Below are 18,638 nucleotides of genomic sequence, written 5' to 3' on the forward strand. Positions count from 1 at the left end.
GACAAATTAAGTTTATCTTTTATTTTCAATCATGCAGAATAAATAGTGCCTATCAGACTTGGAAACAAACCAGAATCCTGGAAGATAAAACACTTACCTATCTCATACAGACACACATGTTGGATTTCTCGCTGATCTACAGCAAGCTCCAATGCAGTTTGAAATGACATCAAGGCACTGTTAATTTTACACTACAGAAGAAACAAGACAATGTTTTATTAATTAAGTATCTTAAAAGACATTCTTTCAATATAAAAGGATTGATGTAGGGTTTTGGCCAGAAACCAACAATTCCTTTCCTCACCCAGAACCACAGATGTTGTTCAACCTGCTGAATTCCTCCAGTAGATTGTTTACTGCTATAATAATTTCACCTTTTTCAATACTGCTTCTGGGCAGAGCAATAGTATCGCATCCAGTGTAAGACTTTACAGTGCCAGCAATCAGATTTCAGTTCATGCCACTGTACGAAAGGACTTTGTAGTACGTTCTCCCCGTGACTGTATTCACACAATCCAAAGATGTGTGATTAGGGTTAGTAAATTGTGGACATCTTACATTGATGTCACTGACACAAACAAAACATTTCACTGTATGCTTTGATGCATGTGACAAATAAAGCTAATCTGTGCAATCTTCATCTTCTGTTGTTACACTAACATCTCATCCATTTCCTTACACATCCTGTAGCACCATGGAGTTTACATTTTTACTACAGAAAAACATCCCACTAGAGCATTATCAAACAAATTTTGACATCCAGAAACAAAGACAATTAAGCTCTTGGTCGCGGGTAAATGTTAAGAGCATCAGACGAGGGTGTAAGGGATTGTCAGCATTGTTCTGAAGTCCATAAACAGTAGCAAATAGAGATCGGTGTCAATAACACATGTACATGAATCAGCACCTAGGACCCAAGCATGAGCCAATTACACCCAGTGCAACAGTGCACAGGAGACCATGTTATTAACTGGGAAGTGCCCTGGAATATCTTTCCAAACATCCAGGCTGTAGCACAGCTAACACCAATCCAATGTCATAGAAAGTATGAAAAATTAGCTGGCTAGTCAGTTCATCGAACCTGTGTCCTCCTACAGGTTGTACGTGATGAAGTAGCCTACTCCTATTGCTGTATGCTGTGTCCTTTTGTTTGTTTACTTGTCACTTTACTTCACTCTTTTGACAAATAATTTTGCCCATCTTTCCAGCATCACAGGACTTCCTATGTTTCTCTTTCTACCTCACCCCTTCTCTCTAAACTTGGGTCTGCCATAACTGCTGCAAGTAATCCCTGTATTACTGCCATTCTGGTAACAGAAATTTGCCCCTACAGAATTCACAAATCGGTTTCCAGAAAACTGAAATACAGAATAAAATTCACTCACAGAATTTGTGGAAAAAACGTTTGTGGCTTCCCCCCCCCAAATTGTATTTCTTGGTGCATGCACAGATGATATGCCTCCAAGTTACAGAAAATTGAGATAAGAACCACTTACATGGAATGCAGCCATACCGCATGCATACCCTCCCTGCCTCCCTCACCCCCCCATACTTCACATAAATGTTACCAGTTCTGGTGAAAGATTATCATCTTAAAAGATTAACTTTGTTTCTCTCTCCACTGCCTGGCTGGCTGAGTGTTCCCAGCATGATCTACTCTTACTCTCTATAGATGCAAATAGTTTCATTATTTTTAATATATATAGTCGGCCCTCCTTATCCGTGAAGGATTGGTTCCAGGACCCCTCGTGGATACCAAAATTCACGGATGCTTAAGTTCCTTATTCAACCTGTCTCAATGCAGTGGATCTTAAGACCCAGCGGAACCCCAGACCTGATTTAACCTTTCTCATGCGGTGGACATTAGGATCTGGCACGACAGCTCTGAATGCGCAGTGTTTCCATTGACGAAAATAATCACGATCATGATTGAAAATAAAGTGGAAGTAATAAAGCGATCATAAAGAGGTGAAACGCCATCGGTCATTGGAAAAGCGTTAGACTATGTCGGTCAACGATCCGAACAATTTTAAAGGATAAAGTGAGAAAGGCCCTGCCCCAATGAAAGCTACAATTATTACTAAGCAACGCAGTGGTTTAATTATTGGGTTTTGGGGTTTTGAGTTTTTGATCCTCCATATCAACCTGCCACGGAAGGAGAGTGCACTTGAAAGCGGTCTGTCGCTGGCTCGCACTCAGGAACAGTTCCCAAGCCTGGCGCTGAAACATACGTTCTTAAGTGTTTTATATGCATAGAAAGGTAAAATATATATACTATATACTAGGACAAACGTTTGACTAACTGACGCTTAATAATACCGGATGTACCTGTTCCGACTTACTTAGTAAGAGAACTTCTGATTTTTTTCGATCCTGATCCACGATAACCCACGTACATCCTCCCGTATACTTTAAATCATCTCTACATTACTTATAATACCTAATACAATGTAAATGCTATATAAAATAGTTGTTATACTGCATTGTTTAGGGAATAACGACAAGAAAAAATAAAGTCTGTACATGCTTGAAGAACAAGTGCTGGAAGAGCACTTCCGGGTTTTCACGATTCGCGGTTGGTTGAATTTGCGGATAAGAAGGGCCGACTGTATACACACACGCGCGAGCACACACACACACAACAAATACACATAATTTTCATGCACAAACAGCATTAAGAAATAATGATAGTGACTATTTTACTGCATAGGATTAATCAAGTAGTTAACGTCACCCAAAAAGGGGAAGCAAATTAAAGAGAAAGGGAGGATGAACCTGGAAGACATCACAAAATAGTTTATCTGGAACTTGCTCCCACAGGGAATGGAGGCTTCTTTATGATAAATAGTAATCAGGGAGAAAGGACAGAGCCTTGTTTAGATAATTAGGTGGAGTACAATAGCAGTTCAAACAATCTGATAAAACACTTGTTTTTGAGTTGTATTATTTTGCATAATCCCTATAAAGTGCTCCAAATTTGAAAATATGTAGCTCACTAATATTTGATCAAAATAAAATTCTCACACAAGGTTAAAATTCTAGTTGAAATCGATAAGAATTTAATGTAAAATAAAGAAAACAGGCAGTAATTTTAGGTCAGACAGATAAAACTGCTCAAAAAAGATGATTACAAAGGGATGAAAGAAAACATGGTGACTTGGGTTCAATCCCGACCTCTGGGCACTCTCTGTGTGCAACATGGTGGTTCTCTCTCGGGCTTCTTTCCACGTCCCAAAGACATGCAGTTGGTAGGTAAATTGTCATTAGTGTGTAATTAAGTAACACAACTTGGGGTGAGAAAAGTCTGTGGGAATGTGGGGAGAATGAAATGGAATCAGTGTAAATGGGTGGCTGATGCTCTTGATGGGTTAAAGGACATGTTCCCATGAGGTACATCTCCAGCATTTTAAATAGTCCTTAGGGTACATCAAGGAGAGCAAACTCATCAAAAAATGGACAGGCTTGTGAATCTTCAGCTCCTTATAGACATTGTATTACTTGTATTCTTCTGAAGAATTAAATTAAGCATGTGAATATAAAACAGAAATACCTCCAATCGTTGAATCCGTCCCTTGAAAAACAGGAACAACGAGGAGTCTGGATAAATGGCTTCCTTTGTCTGCAGGATTTCCTTGGCTTCTCTCAGACCAGCTTGGGCATCTGTGCCATCCAAAGCAAAGAACGGTCGCACAACTGTGTGGTACCACAACAAAGCTAACCTGAAGACAAGAGCAGCAGAACAGAAACGCAATGTTATGACTAGTGCACTCTGAGTACTCTGCACTTCCAGACAGGGATGGTCTCTACAGGCTACCCTATACCCAGTGTGAGATCTGTAGTGGCATTATTTGGGGCACTATAAGACAATAAGACATTAGGAGCAAAATTAGCCCATTCAGATCATCGAGTCTGCTCCACTATTCAATCATAGCTGATTTATTTTCCTTCTAAACCCCTTTCTCCTGTCTTCTCCCTGCAACCTTTGACACTCTTACTAATCAAGAACTTATCAACCCCACTTTACGACTTGGTCTCCACAGCCTTTTGAAGGCATAATCAAAAGTAAAAATACTGGAAGTGCTCAATAGGTCTGGTAGAATTCTAGAGGTTAGTGAATTGTGCTAAGAAAAAGATTCTAAGGGACAGGAGTTATCTACATTTGGAAAGGCAGAGATTCATTAGGGATAGATAACTTGGCTTTATTTTGAGAATATCCATCTCAGTAATTTGATTGAAATTCAAATGCAGACTCACTGCATGGGCAACTGCCAGTCTTCCATACAACCTTGCCCAGGCCTGCGCCGTGGAGAGGGTGCAGATCCATGGTTTCACGAGACTAACGGATGCCACAAACGTGACCTGGGGCAAACTGGTAAAGTAGATCTAAAATCGGCTTTGTGATAAGAGAGAGGATGGTGGAAAAAGAATGTTTTTTAATTTTAAGTCTGGTAATGGTGTATCAATAGATTCATGCTGGAACCTTTCATGTTTCTGTGCTTTAGTGATGTGGAAGTGAACAACATGAGAGGTAAAATTAATAGATCAGACACTAACATGAAAATTGGGTGTCATTGGTAGCGAAAGGTGTATTTAGGGCTATGGCATGATATAGATCAACTGGAAATCTGGGCGGATCAATGGCAGATAGAATTTAATCCTGACAACTGTGAGGTGCTATATTTTGGTATAATATTCAGTCAGTGGAAAGATCCTTGGGAATGTTGGTGAACAGAGAGACCTTGCGTTAAATCCCTGAAAGCGGTAACACAGGTGGGGAAGGTTGTGAAGAAGGTATTTTATAGAGTACATAGAACAGTACAGCATAGAAATAGACCTCTGGCTACGATATCCATGGCGATCACAATGCTGAATGAAACTAAATCTCTTCTGTCTGTACATGATCCATATCCCTCAACAACACACACAAAACACTGGAGAAACTAGGTTAGGTAGCATCCATGGAGGGAAAAAAACTCACAACATTTCAGGCTTAGACCCTTCATCAGGACTGGAAAGGAAGGGGACAGAAACCAGAATAAGAAGGTAATAAGGGGGAGGAGTACAATCCAGCAGATGATAGGTGATCTTAAGATTTCCAACATCTGCAGAACCTTCTATGCATCCATATCCCTCCATTATCACTCTATGTAAACAAATCCTGGCCCATTTTTATATTCCAACCTATCTATGCCTTTCATAACTTTGTAACCTTCTATCAGGTCTACCCTCAGCCTCTGACGCTCCAGAAGAAACAATTCAATTTTGTCAAACCTCTCCTCACTTTCATCAGCCATGGCTGATAAAAATAAGAAAGCCTCCTAAAAAAGCCATCATGACGGTGTCCCGATGACTCCACTCGGAGCTAAGGGCTTTCTTGCTTCTTCGTCAACCCCAGTTCCCGGCCTTCTCCCCGTAACTTCTGATGCCATGTCCAATCAAGACCGCATTAATCTGTGCCTTAGATACACCCAACGACCGGGCCTCCAAGCTGCGTGTGGCAATAAATTCCACAATTTCACCACACTTTGGCTAAGAAAATTTCTCCACATCTGTTTTGAAAGGGCGCCCCTCTATCCTAAGGTTGTGCCCTCTTGTCCTAGACTCTCCCACCACGGGAAACATCTTTTCCACATCTACTCTATCTAGGCCTTTCAACATTCAAAAGGTTTCAACGAATACAGACACAAAGCCATCAAATGTTCCTCGTATGATAACCCTTTCATTCCTGGAACCATCTAGAGCCTCTAGACCACCTCTTCTAGACACCCTCCAATGCCAGCACATCTTTTTTTAAGATGAGGGGCCCAAAGCTGTTCACAGTACTCAAGGTGAGTCTTATAAGGTCTTATAAAGCCTCAGCATCACGTCCTTGCTCTTGTATCTTAGACCTCTTGAAATGAATGCTAACATGGCATTTGCCTTCCTCACTACTGACTAAATCTGCAAGTTAACCTTCAAGGTGTTCTGCACAAGGACTCCCAAGTCCCTCTGCATCAGAGATTCCTGTACTTTCTCTCCATTTAGGAAATAGTCCACACATTTATTACTACTACCAAAGTGCATGACCATGTACTTTCCAACATTGTATTTCATTTGCCACTTTCTTGCCCATTCTCATTATCTGTCTAAGTCCTTCTGCATCCTTACCATTTCCTCAACACTACCTGCCCCTCCACCAATCTTTGTATCATCTGCAAACTTGGCAACAAAGCCATCTTGCTATGACAGCACCAGCAACCCAGGTTCAATTCCTCTGCCATCTGTTTATACATTCTCCCTATGACCGTGTGAATTTCCTCTGGGTGGTCTGGTTTCCTCCCACATTCCAAAGGCGTACAGGTTAGTCAGATAATTGATTAAATGTGGGTAAATAGGCAGTATGGGCATGTTGCGCCAGCTGGGCCTATAACTGTGTTGTATCTCTAAATTTAAAATAAATAAATGTCCTAACTTCCAATCTTATGATAGTGGGAAGGCTACTGTTGAAAAGCTAGGTCACTGACCAATGGAACTTTTGGATCCCTTAGCATAATGAGATTAGTCTCCACAGACATGATCTTCTCTAAGCCATCCAGAATATCACAATTAATTGAAGTTGCAATGACAAACCTACCAAGGTTGTTTAATCTCCTCCATAACACTTGGTTCTTTGACAGAATATGGGAATAAAGGCAGTTACAAGACACAGATTTTCCTAGATACTGGTATTTGAATGGAATTGTTTCTTGAAGCATCACCTCGATTAATTGGAATTGACCCAACATTGATCACAGGGAAAATATTAAAACCCATCATGGATATAGCAACACAGCCCTTAGTACTTCACCTGTAACATGAGGTGGAGTCAAAAGAGAATTATGAAGTATACACAGTTTTAGATAAACATGCCAAGTTTTTAAGGTTGGAACAAATAGGAAAGGCAATAGAACTTGCAGACAAACTACACTTATATATTTAAAAAAAGTATAGAGGCTTTGACACAAAATCATGATGCTAGATTGGGTGAAATATATCAGCATGGAGATAAGGAGAAAACCAATAGCCTAATAAAATAGTTACTTTCAGAATTATCCGTTGTAACCAGTAGAAAACCCAGGTTTCACTATTTCTATGTCAAATCTTTAACACCTGGATCAATGATCTGAATAAAGAAACTTAATGTAATGTATCCAAGATTTCTCCCAATGCAAAATTAAGTGGATATACAAACTGGGAGAGTAATTATCAAAACATCAAAGGACAGGTTAAGTGAGCAAGCAAGTAGATGGAAACAGGACAGTCTTGTTTAACACAGTGAAACATCAGGAAATGGAACTCAAACCCCTGGGTGCACTTGTGTACAGATTTTGACGAGAATATGTGGTACAGTAAGCAATTATGAAAGCAAAAGATTTGATAGTTTTGATTGTAAAGACAGTGGAAAACAAGTGTAAATGAGCCATAATGTAATGATATAGTGCAATTTAGGATTACATATTACTGTCTCATCTGGGGAAGAATGCCTGATAATGTGAAATGAAAATACATGTGCAAGTATCTCTCTCTAAATGAGGTTCAAGAATAAAAATATTTGTACACCTACTCACGTAGCTAATGGAGCCTTCATGTCCTTGCTTTCACTGGCATACATTAAAGATGATAATCCCTGCAGGCGATCTCCAGGAAACCCCAATAAGTTGATGATTTTCAGCAAATTTGGAGGTACCATTGAAATACAAAGATGGAAAAGCCCATAACCAAAGCTGACTGCACCTTTCAGTCTGCTTAGTGACTCTTCATGTAAAGACATAGCAGGAATATGGTTATCATTTGCCCGATCGGACGTCAGCGATTCTCGAGACCTTTTTTTATGCATTAGCTGTAGTGCATCAATTTCAGTATAACATTTGTTATAAATTTTCCATGCTTTTCGGAGGATCCATCCACCTTTAATATACGCTGTAATTTGAAAGAAGAAAGATGTATCAATCACGATGCTTGATTTTACATGCCAGTATTTATTAGCTATTGCTAATTGGCTGGCAGTGAACTGTGCTTTTAAACCATTGTAGTCCTTGATCTACGGTCCTTTGCGATTTAGGTGCTCATTCAGATGTTTCTTAAATGTTCTGAGAGTACCTGCTTCCAACACCTTCTCAAGCACTGCATCGCAGACTTCAACCCTTGAAGGGTAAAGAAAAATCTTCCGCTACACCTCTTACTCTCACTCCTAGCTCCCCTGGTCTTATGACACTGTAGCCATGGGGGAAGTTTTCTTCCTACTTAGCCATCTATGCTTCTCAATCATTCCTCCATCAGGCCCCCACCCCAGCCTCCTCTGCACCTCAGCTTAGCTAATTTCTCCTTGTAAATGAAACTTTTCAACCCAGGCAACCTCCTAATAATCTCCTCTAGACCCTCTCTAGTGTGACAGATTGGAAGGATTAAGGCACTGGTGTCTGCAAGTCAAAACGGTGTGTAACTGGGAAAGGAGCCTCCAGATAATCATTTTCCCATTCATCTATTGCCTTTATTCCTCTAAATAGAAATTGAGAGTTGGTGAAACGCTGTCAGAGAAGCCTTGGAGAACGTACACACTGGTTTGTCAAAGTTGTTGGGATTAAATGCTGGGGACTAGGTGCTTTATCCAGAATGATGACAATTTCAAACATTCCCTAGAGCGGCAGTCATCCCGACAAGTGGAAAATACTCCACTGTAATCCTTATTTATGTATGCGAGTTACTCGTTGGATAAAAACCTGACTTGGATTAGAGTCTACAGTACTTACATAGCTGGTCCTATTAGGGTTAACTTGGACAGGTGGGAGGGTGGGCAAAGAAATGGCAGATGTAGTACAGCATAAGGAAGAGTGGGATTATGCACTTTGTCAGAATGAATAAATATATAGGCTATTTTTTTTTAAATTGGGGAGAGAATTCAGAAATCAGACAGGTTAAGAGTCCTAGCTCAGAATTCCCTTCAGGCCAACTTGAAGGTTGAGCCATTTGTAAAAAAGGGAAATGCAATGAAGAGTCTCAGCCTGAAACATCAACTGTTTATTCCCCTCCATAGATGCAACCTGGCTTGCAGAGTTCCTCCGGCAATTTGTGTGTGTTGCTCAATAATTTGCAGCATCTGCAGTATCTGTATTTATAAATGCAATGTTAGCATTCATTTCAAGGATGTACTGTTGAGGCTTTTTAAGGTGCTAGTCAGATAGCACCTGGAATATTGCAAGCAATTCTGGGCCCCGCATTGATGCAAAAATGTGCTAGCCCTGGCGAGGGTCACAAGCATGCTCCCAAAAATGAAAGAATTGATGTATGAACAGCATTTGATGCCTCAGCCCTGACGATGGGAGTTCAGAAGGATGAGAAAGGAACCTTATTAAAACATACTGGATACTAAAAGGCCTGGATATTGTATATGTGGAGAGGATGTTTCCTTTAGTAGGAGTTTAGAGTCTAGGATCAAGGACACAGCCTCAGAAAAAGGGGATGACCCTTCAGAACTGAAATGAGGAGGAATTTCTTCAGCCTGAGGATGGTGAATCTGTGGAATTTGCCTCAGAATGCTGTGGAGGCTGTTAGTGGGTGTATTCGAGGCACAGATTGATAGGTTCTTGATTGGTAAGGGATTTAAGGATTACAGGGAGAAAACAGGAGAATTGGTTAAAAATATATATATATCAGTCATGATTGAATAGCAGAGCAGTCTCAATGGGTCAAATGACCTAACTTTGCTCCTACATCTTATAGTTATGTTTCTGTCAATGGTGACCACCAAGGCATTGATGGTGAGGGGATGTGTGCTTGCCACATCATTCCATGCAAAGTTTCTATGCCTTGCCATCTGAGTGCACAGCATTGAGTCTAAATTGGAACTAAATTAGTCACCACATTCACAAAACTCTCCCCCAACCCTTCCTGATACTTAATGCACGGACAGTCACTGATAAACTATGTGAAGATATCTAAACCCGAGCCATTCTGATCCGTGCAGCAACCAATAAAAGTAGGTGAAAGATTACTTTTATTGAAGTGCTCTAGAAGCCGTACCAAGTAGCCCTCTATATCACATAGTTCTCACAATTGTACATTACCAGGGAGTAACTAGCTGCAATGAATGGTTGATGAATGGGGCAAGAATTATGGATACTATTGGTCAGTGCAGCACCATCACATTTGGTGTCACAAAAATGATTGCCCATATGCCTGCTGCCCACATCCATGATTAATGATCCTGTACCAACCCTAATTGATAGTTATGTACTTATAAAGGGATCATATGCTGGCTACAATGACAAATTGTACCCCTATGAAAAATCCCTTTGGGCTAAAACTTTGCTAATACAGAAGCAAAAAAAAAAGTACAGATGCTGGAAACCTGGAATACAGACAACTTTAAAATTGTTCAGCCAATGACTATTCTATTCTGTCTTCTCCTCCATTGAAGCAGTTGTTTTATTTCAGTTTATCAAAGTTTATAGAAGCAACACAAGCAAAAAGCACTTTTATCAGAGTACAATTGACAAACACAACAGAAATGCCAGGATATTGGCATAATTTTTATTTTAGTAGCATTTAATAAAAACTTTTCGTCTAAGCCTTCGATATACCTGAAAGTTCCTGCTTCACAAAGGAAAGTACAGCAAGGTAGACCTGGCAGTCTGCGATGATGATTTGCCTTTGGAGCCGATCAACATCAAATGCAGTGGGCCTCTGCATATCAACCTGAAGAACAAAAGGAAAGTACAGTCAACAGTGTCTGAAAACCCAATTATCATCAGGCACAATCTTTTCCTCAAAAGTCAGGTAACTGTTATAAGTAGAAACAAACCCAGAGAAGTCAAGGAACACACACTTAATGCCATCTCAACAGGGACTTCCAGTTACCAACACTGTTTTGTTCTCTGATTATTTTATACCTCAGAACTTACACTAGCCTAATTTTTCTAATCAAATGTCTGCAGAGGATTGATCTTACTAACTATTGAAGGGGAATACCAAAAAAGAAGACCATCATCCAACAATGATGTGTATGAGTTGTATGACACAGTTGAGGACTCAGGCAGTAAAAACTGATGGCGAAAGGAGTTATTCTTCAATAAATAGGGTCTTTTTTCCACAAATTCAAAATATGAATACAAGCAATTCAGCTTGCTCCTCTATTTAAGTATAACTAACAAATTATTATAGCCTTACAAGGTATTTGAAAGCATTGACTGGGTTTTTATTATAACTACATGGTGCTTGAATATTTCTGCTTTAACTGATAAAAACTGTAGACACCTCCATCTATGCCCAGTGTGGAGGGGTGTGGGAGGAAAATGACTTTTTTAAAAATCACTAACACAGCTCCCTGCACCTTTTCTATGATTGTAAATCTCCTCTGCACCTTTTCTATGGTTTCCATGTCCTTCCTATAGTGAGGAAACCAGAATTGAGCACAATACTCCATTTGGGGTCTGACCAGGGTCCTATATAGCTGCAACATTACCTCTTGGTTCTTAAAACTCAATCTCATGGTCGATGAAGGCCAATGCACCGTATGCCTTCTTAACCACAGAGTTAACCTGTGTAGCAGCTTTGAGTGTTCTACGGACTCGGAACCCAAGATCCCTCTGATCCTCCACACTGCCTAAAGTCTTACCATTGATGCTATATTCTGCCATCATATTTGACCTACCGAAATGAACCACCTCATCTGGGTTGAACTCCATCTGCTACTTCTCAGCTCAGATTTACATCCTGTCAATGTCCCGCTATAACCTCTGACAGTCCTCCACACTATCCACAACAACCCCAATCTTCGTGTCATCAGCAAATTTACTAACCCATCCCTCCACTTCCTCATCCAGGTCATTTATAAAAACCACAGAGTAGGGGTCCCAGAACAGATCCCTGAGGCACCACTGGTCACCGGCCTCCATGCAGAATATAACTCATCTACAACCACTTTTTGCCTTCTGTGGGCAAGCCAGTTCTGGATCCACAAAGCAATATCCCCTTAGATCCCATGCCTCCTTACTTTCTCAATAAGCCTTGCATGGGGTACCTTATCAAATATCTTGCTGAAATCCATATACACTACATCTACGGCTCTACCTTCATCAATGTGTTTAGTCACATCCCCAAAAAATTCATCCAGGCTTGTAAGCACAACCTGCCTTTGACAAAGCCATGCTGACTACTCCTTATCATATTATGCCTCTCCAAATGTTCATAAATCCTGCCTCTCAGGATCTTCACTGTCAATTTAACAACCAGTGAAGTAAGACTCACTGGTCTATAATTTCCTAGGCTATCCCTACTCCCTTTCTTGAATAAGGGCACAACATTTGCTACCCTCCAATCCTCCGAAACCTCTCCTGTCCTCACTGATGATGCAAAGATCATCGCCAGAAGCTCAATAATCTCCTCCCTCGCTTCCCACTGTAGCCTGGGGTACATCCTGTCTGGGTCCTGGTGACTTATCCAATTCGATGCTTTTCCAAAGCTCCAGCACATCTTCTTCCTTAATATCTACATGCTCAAGCATTTCAGTCCACAGCAAGTCATCCCTACAATCGCCAAGATCCTTTTCCATAGTGAATACTGAAGTAAAATATTCATTAAGTACCTCAGCTATCTCCTCCGGTTTCATACACACTTTTCCACTGTCACACTTGATTGGTCCTATTCTCTCACGCCTTATCCTCTTGCTTTTCACATACTTGTAGAATGCCTTGGGGTTTTCCTTAATCCTGTCAGCCAAGGCCTTCTCATGGCCCCTTCTGGCTCTCCTGATAAGCTCCTTCCTGCTAGCCTTATAATCATCTAGATCTCTATCATTATCTAGTTTTTTGGACCTTTTGTAAGCTCTTCTTTTCTTCTTGACTAGATTTACTACAGCCTTTGTACACCACAGCTCCTGTACCCTACCATCCTTTGCATCTCATTGTAACGTACTTATGCCAAACCCCATGCAGATATCCCCTAAATATTTGCCACATTGCATCTGTAAGTTTCCCTGAGAACATCTGTTACCAATTTATGCTTCCAAGTTCCTGCCTGATAGCCTCATATTTCCCTTACTCCAGTTAAACGTGTCCCTAACTTGTCTGTTCCTATCCCTCTCTAATGTTATGGTAAAGGAGAAAGAATTATGATCACTGTCTCCAGAATGCTCTCCCACTGAGAGACCTGACACCTGACCAGGTGAATTTCCCAATACCAGATCAAGTACAGCCTCTCCTCTTGCAGGCTTATATAACTATCAGATCGTAGCAAAAAGCCCACCTAATTACTAATATCCTTCAACGGAGGAAGCATGACATCTTTATCAGTGTGGTCTACAGATTACTCCAACCACACTCCGAGCAGTGGACACAAATGTCTACTGAAGTGATCAAAGCATTACTACCATAGAAATAAAACATAGATCAGCCATGATGCTAATCTAACTATTCTTGTCTGCTTCTTCATATCCCTCTTCCCTACTTGCCTAAATACTTCTTAAACATTCCTATCACATTTACTTCCACCACTTCCTCTGACACCCACCATGATCTGTGTGAAAATTCACCTTACAAATCTCCTTTAAGGTTTCCCTCACCTCTTCACCTTGGATCTTAAGTGTGGATAAGAAAAGGACATTCGAGTATCATGAATTAAAGTTTCAGACATTAGGTCTGGGAACTAATGTACATCTGGATGGAGTATTGGATTAAAAAAAAAGAGAGATCAAGAGTGCTGAATGAAGTAAAACTTGGAACATGAAAGGCTGACTAGAACAGCAAGAACAGGAGAACTGACAATCAAAATTGTCAATAGGATTTTTGCCAGCTGATGGACTGCAACAAAGATATCAAAGGTGTGGTAGACATTTTCAATGATGGAATAGATAATCAATTCAGGGTCAAAGAGAAGACCAACTGCAGAAGCATGGCCTAAGTAGTAGTACCTAAACTCAGTAACTAAGAAGTTTGCAGCTGAGCCTGGAAACAAGAGTAAAAATAATTGCTGGAGTAAGACTGATAATCAGACAAGAAGGTTGAAAATAAGGCAAAAAATGGCTCATGATAATTAATGCTCAAGCAGAGATGGGATTTATCACTGTACCTACCTGTGGAATCTATTGTGGGTGTTCTGATACTGCACCAAAGTACAACAGAATATGATAGGGTCTTTTTAGAGATCCTGGGTAGGTACATGCTTAGAAAAATAGAGGGCTATGGGTAACCATAGGTAATTTCTAAAGTACATGTTCAACACTGCACTGTGGGCCAAAGGGCCTGTATTGTATTGTAGGTTTTCTATGTTTCTAGAAAGATGTTAAACTAGTGACAGTGACTGGGAGAACTCCACATAATGGGATGAGAAGCTATGATGAGTGTCTCGAGTTATGGCTGTCTATTGCAACCTAATTTAGTGGAAATAAGAATAAAGGCAGGGAAAAAACAAGACATATTTAGGGTGGAAAAAGAATGTTATCCAAGAAGTTCATTACCAAAGTGCCCTGGAAAATTAAAATCCGATTTTGTTTTTAAATCAACTAGAAAGAGCCAAGATATTGCATTCAGTTTACAGTACTTCTAAACATTTAAAATGAAAACCAGTATTTTTAAATATCATAACGAAACCAGTTTAATTTCAAAGTTAAAAGTACATTTATTATCAAAGTATGCATACTGTATATAACTTTGAGATCTGTCATCTTGCAGGCAGCCACAAAACAAGAAACATAATAGACCCCATTTAAAAACTCCAGGCAGCAAAGACTGTCAAACACCTAATGTGCAAAAGAACAAACTATGCAAACAATGAAAAGTAAACAAATAACACACAGAACATTAACTGCACAGTCCCTGAAAGTCTGTTCAGTGCTGAGGCAAGTGAAGCCAGTACAGGAGCCCAATGGCTGCAGGCCATAGCTACTCAGCCAGTTCATTGCTGGAAAATAAACCTCAGAGAAGGGAGCTGAACACTGGCTTGTCCTTCACCCTCAGCCTTGATCAAATGGCACAAACAGTTTTAAAAAATAAACAAAGACAGGAACATGAACCACAGTTTTCCTGAGAGTGAGCCCACAGCTGCAAAGCCTGTTCAGTGCTGAGGTGGGTGAAGCTTATTCAGGAGCCCACTGGCTGCCGGGCAACAACTGCCTCTGAACTTGGTGGCATCAGAGCCAAGACTCCTGGACCTCCCACCTGATGGCAGTAGCAAGAAGAGAGGGAGACCAGTCAAACACATGCAGAAGACTCTGAAAACCTGTTTGTTTTCCATTCTTATCCAACGTTACAAATCTTGCTCAACACTTAATCAGCACAGAGAAATGGAGCCAACCAAAAATGCATCTCCCACCATCAGGCCTCGATGCCACATTCTTTTCCTGCGATGGCTACCCTTGATGTACCTGAACTCCTGACAGTCTAGTTCGCTGCATCCCCCAAGAGATCACAAAATCATCAGATTGTTTAGTTGGTTCATAGGTACATCCTTGAAAGAGAAAGTACAGGCTGCCGACTGCAGTGTTTGCAGTTCAAAAGTACAGTATTTCTACTGAGCATCTCGTAGTTTTGTGAGCTGTCTGTAAAACTTTGCCATTGATCACTGGCACCATCTTTCCAAATGTGTACTGAATCCAGCTAATCCAACTTCATACTGAAACCAGCTAACTTTCACACTGAATCAGATAAAGGAAAATGCTCTCCCTATTTAGATATGCAGTAAATATTAACGTACTCACATTCTTTTTAATTTTATTCCTAATTGTTTCAATGACACCTGCTTCACTACTTTCACACAGCTTTTCCGTGCTTTTTAAATCATCACAAGCCAGCTGCATTTTTTCATCTTCAAAGGTCATCATGGCATTCTGAAATGTAAAGTCTACATTACTATTTTCCCTTTTGGCATCATCAGTAATAACAACAGTTTCAATCACAATATACAATACACAAGCCCAAAAGGTTATTCTTGTTAACAGTTGTTTCAAAAACATACCTTTAATCAATATTGTGCATTCAAGGACAATGTTGCAAAAATGTACACAAATGCTTTACAATTCCATGATGTACCACAAAAAACACAATTTGTAGAATTACTCTTTTGATAAATCAACTTTACATTTTGTAATTTGTAAAATGACTTTCAGAAAATGTACACTTCTCACTTATTTGTGGGCTACATACTGTTTGGAACAGTAATGACAATAACAACACTGGACAACTAATTGCAAACTGGAAGCAACAGGAAATGCTCAGGTCAGACATTTGTGGAGGGAGAAACAGTTAATGATTCAGATTGAGGAACTTTCAGCAGAAATGGATAAAGTGAAAAATAAAGCATGTCTTGAGATTAGTGGTGGAAAATGGAGATAACATTGTCTGAAGGAGATGCAACAGAGAAAGAAAGCACACTGCTAAACACTATGGAAATTGGTACTGCTGACCACATACTTCAGAACACTATCCTGGCACTCAACCCACCACCTTACTGAACATCCTGATTCCCTGTCACTGACCTCAGTTCATCAGATCTATCCTCCACATAACTTCTGATTTAAGCCTCCTACTTCTTAAATGTTGAAATAATCTTGGCCTCCACCGCCCTTTCAGGCAGGTCCAGATTCCAACCTGCCCTCTGCATGAAAAAATATCTTCAACTTTAAAACTCCCACCCTTTACTTTAAGACTATACCCTGATTTTAGGAGTCTCTGCTTGGAGGATAAGCTTCTTCCTATCCAAGCTTTCTGTGTCCCTAATAGTTCTGTGTACTTCTACCTACATACCCTCCTCAGTCTGCTTTACTTTGAGAGAAACAAACCCAGCTAGCAGTTCCTCATGACTGCCATCCCAAGCAAAATCCTAGTTGATATCCTCTGTATCCTCTCTGCGATCAGTTTAGAGAGGAAGATTTTTTTCCCCATGTGGTGGCAGGTTACAGTTGTAGATGCTGGTGGCCTGCACATGGGAGCATTGTGTGCAGTGCTGGTTGCCATGATCTAGGAAAGACACAATTAAGCTACAGGGCACAGAAAAATTTACGAGAAAGCAAGAATTTTAAAGAAATTGGATAGGCTGGATCGTTCTCCCTGGAGCAAATGAGGCTGAGAGGTGACTTTAGAGGTTACTTTAGAGGTTTATAAAATTATGAGGGGGGAAGATAGGGAAAATGGTTGCAGTCTCTTTTCAAGGTTGGGGAAACTAAAAGTAGGTTTAAAGATTAGCTTTATTTGTCACATGCTCATTGAAACATAGTCATTTGTGTCAGTGACCATAATCCAAGGATGTGCTGGGGCCACCCAGGTATTGCCATTATACCAACAGGTGCCAACATAGCATGCCCACAACTTACTAACCCTAACTCATACATCTTTGGAATGTGGGAGGAAACTGGACCACCCGGAGGAAAGCCACCTGGTCTTGAGGAGAACATACGAACTCCTTACAGAGAGCAGTGGAATTGAACTCTGGTCAACTACACTGTAATAGCAATAGGCTAACTGATACGCTACCATGTCAGAAGCACAGAATGAAAGGTGAAAATTTTCAAGCAGACCCAAGAGTAGTGAATACGTGGAACAAGCAAGCTGAGGAAGTGGTAAAGATTTAAAGACAGTTGGATAGTCATTAACTGGAAAGATTTAATGGGATGTAGGCAAACACAGGCAAATGGTAGTAACAAAGGAAAGCACTTAGGTCCTCTGTTATTATGGATGAGTTGGACTGAACAGCTGTGCTGTATAATTCCATGCGAGTATTGTGGATGAATCCCTTTCTTCCCTAGTGTAGATTAATTCTGTCCCTTACAAATTTTTCCCCCCAGTAACTTCCCTACCACTGATTTAGAGATACACTGGCCAGTAAAGACCTGGCTTATCCCTGCTGTGCTTGGAAGTCAAACCAGAAAAGAGATTATACTATGAGTGATAGAGCACTAAAGGGTGTATAGTATTGGAACAGTGAGACCTTGGAGTACCAGTGCAAAGCTCATTGAAAGTGGCATCACAGGTAGACAAGGTGGAGAGAGAAGCATTTTGCATGCAGGTCTTCATTAGTCACGGCACTGAGTACAGGAGTTGGGATATCATACTGCAGCTGTTTTAAGTTCTCGGTGAAATCACACTGCTTTAAGTTGAGGTCATTCTTTTATAGCAAAGACAAAACTGAAAAGAGTTCAAAAAGGATTTTTGAAGATTGCCAGGACTAGAAGGCCGGGTTAAAGGGAGAGGTTGACCAAGTTAGGTCTTTATTATTTGAAAAGTAGGAGAATGAGGGGCAACCTTATAGAAATATTTAAAATTATGAGAGGTATAGATAAGCTGGATGGTAACAATCATTTCCAGGATAGGGGGGTCCAAAACTAGAGGGCATAGGTTTAGGGTGAGAGGTCAAAGATTTAAAAGGGACCCAAAGGGCAAAGCCTTCCTCACAGGAGGTTAGTGAGTATATGGAACATGCTGCCAGCAGAAGTGGTTGAGGCATGTACAATAGTCTCATTTTAAGTAGTATTTGGATCGGTAAGTGGAGGGGCAGGGCATAGAGGGATATGGTCTGAAAGAAGGAAATTAGAACTAGCTGGGTGAACACCATAGTCAGCAGGGCCTGTGCCTGTATTGTACTGTTCTAAGACTATTAAAGGATGATGGAGAGAACAATGGACATAACTGTGG

The 18,638-nt window shown here is 40.5% G+C and overlaps 1 protein-coding gene across 1 annotated transcript in view; it reads right to left on the reverse strand.

The window, feature by feature from the left end:
* The window catches only part of ttc39c (tetratricopeptide repeat domain 39C), a 50,710-nt gene that overhangs the window by 11,879 nt on the left and 20,193 nt on the right, over positions 1–18,638 (reverse strand). Inside the window, exons 3-7 of the mRNA XM_059977783.1 lie at positions 15,710–15,838; positions 10,599–10,713; positions 7,587–7,938; positions 3,551–3,719; positions 98–191 (exon numbers count right to left, since the gene is read on the reverse strand). Coding sequence (XP_059833766.1) covers positions 98–191; positions 3,551–3,719; positions 7,587–7,938; positions 10,599–10,713; positions 15,710–15,838 — 859 coding nt within the window. The remainder of the gene's footprint in view (positions 1–97; positions 192–3,550; positions 3,720–7,586; positions 7,939–10,598; positions 10,714–15,709; positions 15,839–18,638) is intronic.

Source organism: Hypanus sabinus, chromosome 1 (genome assembly GCF_030144855.1).
Source record: "Hypanus sabinus isolate sHypSab1 chromosome 1, sHypSab1.hap1, whole genome shotgun sequence".
In the NCBI taxonomy this organism is placed as follows: domain Eukaryota; kingdom Metazoa; phylum Chordata; class Chondrichthyes; order Myliobatiformes; family Dasyatidae; genus Hypanus; species Hypanus sabinus.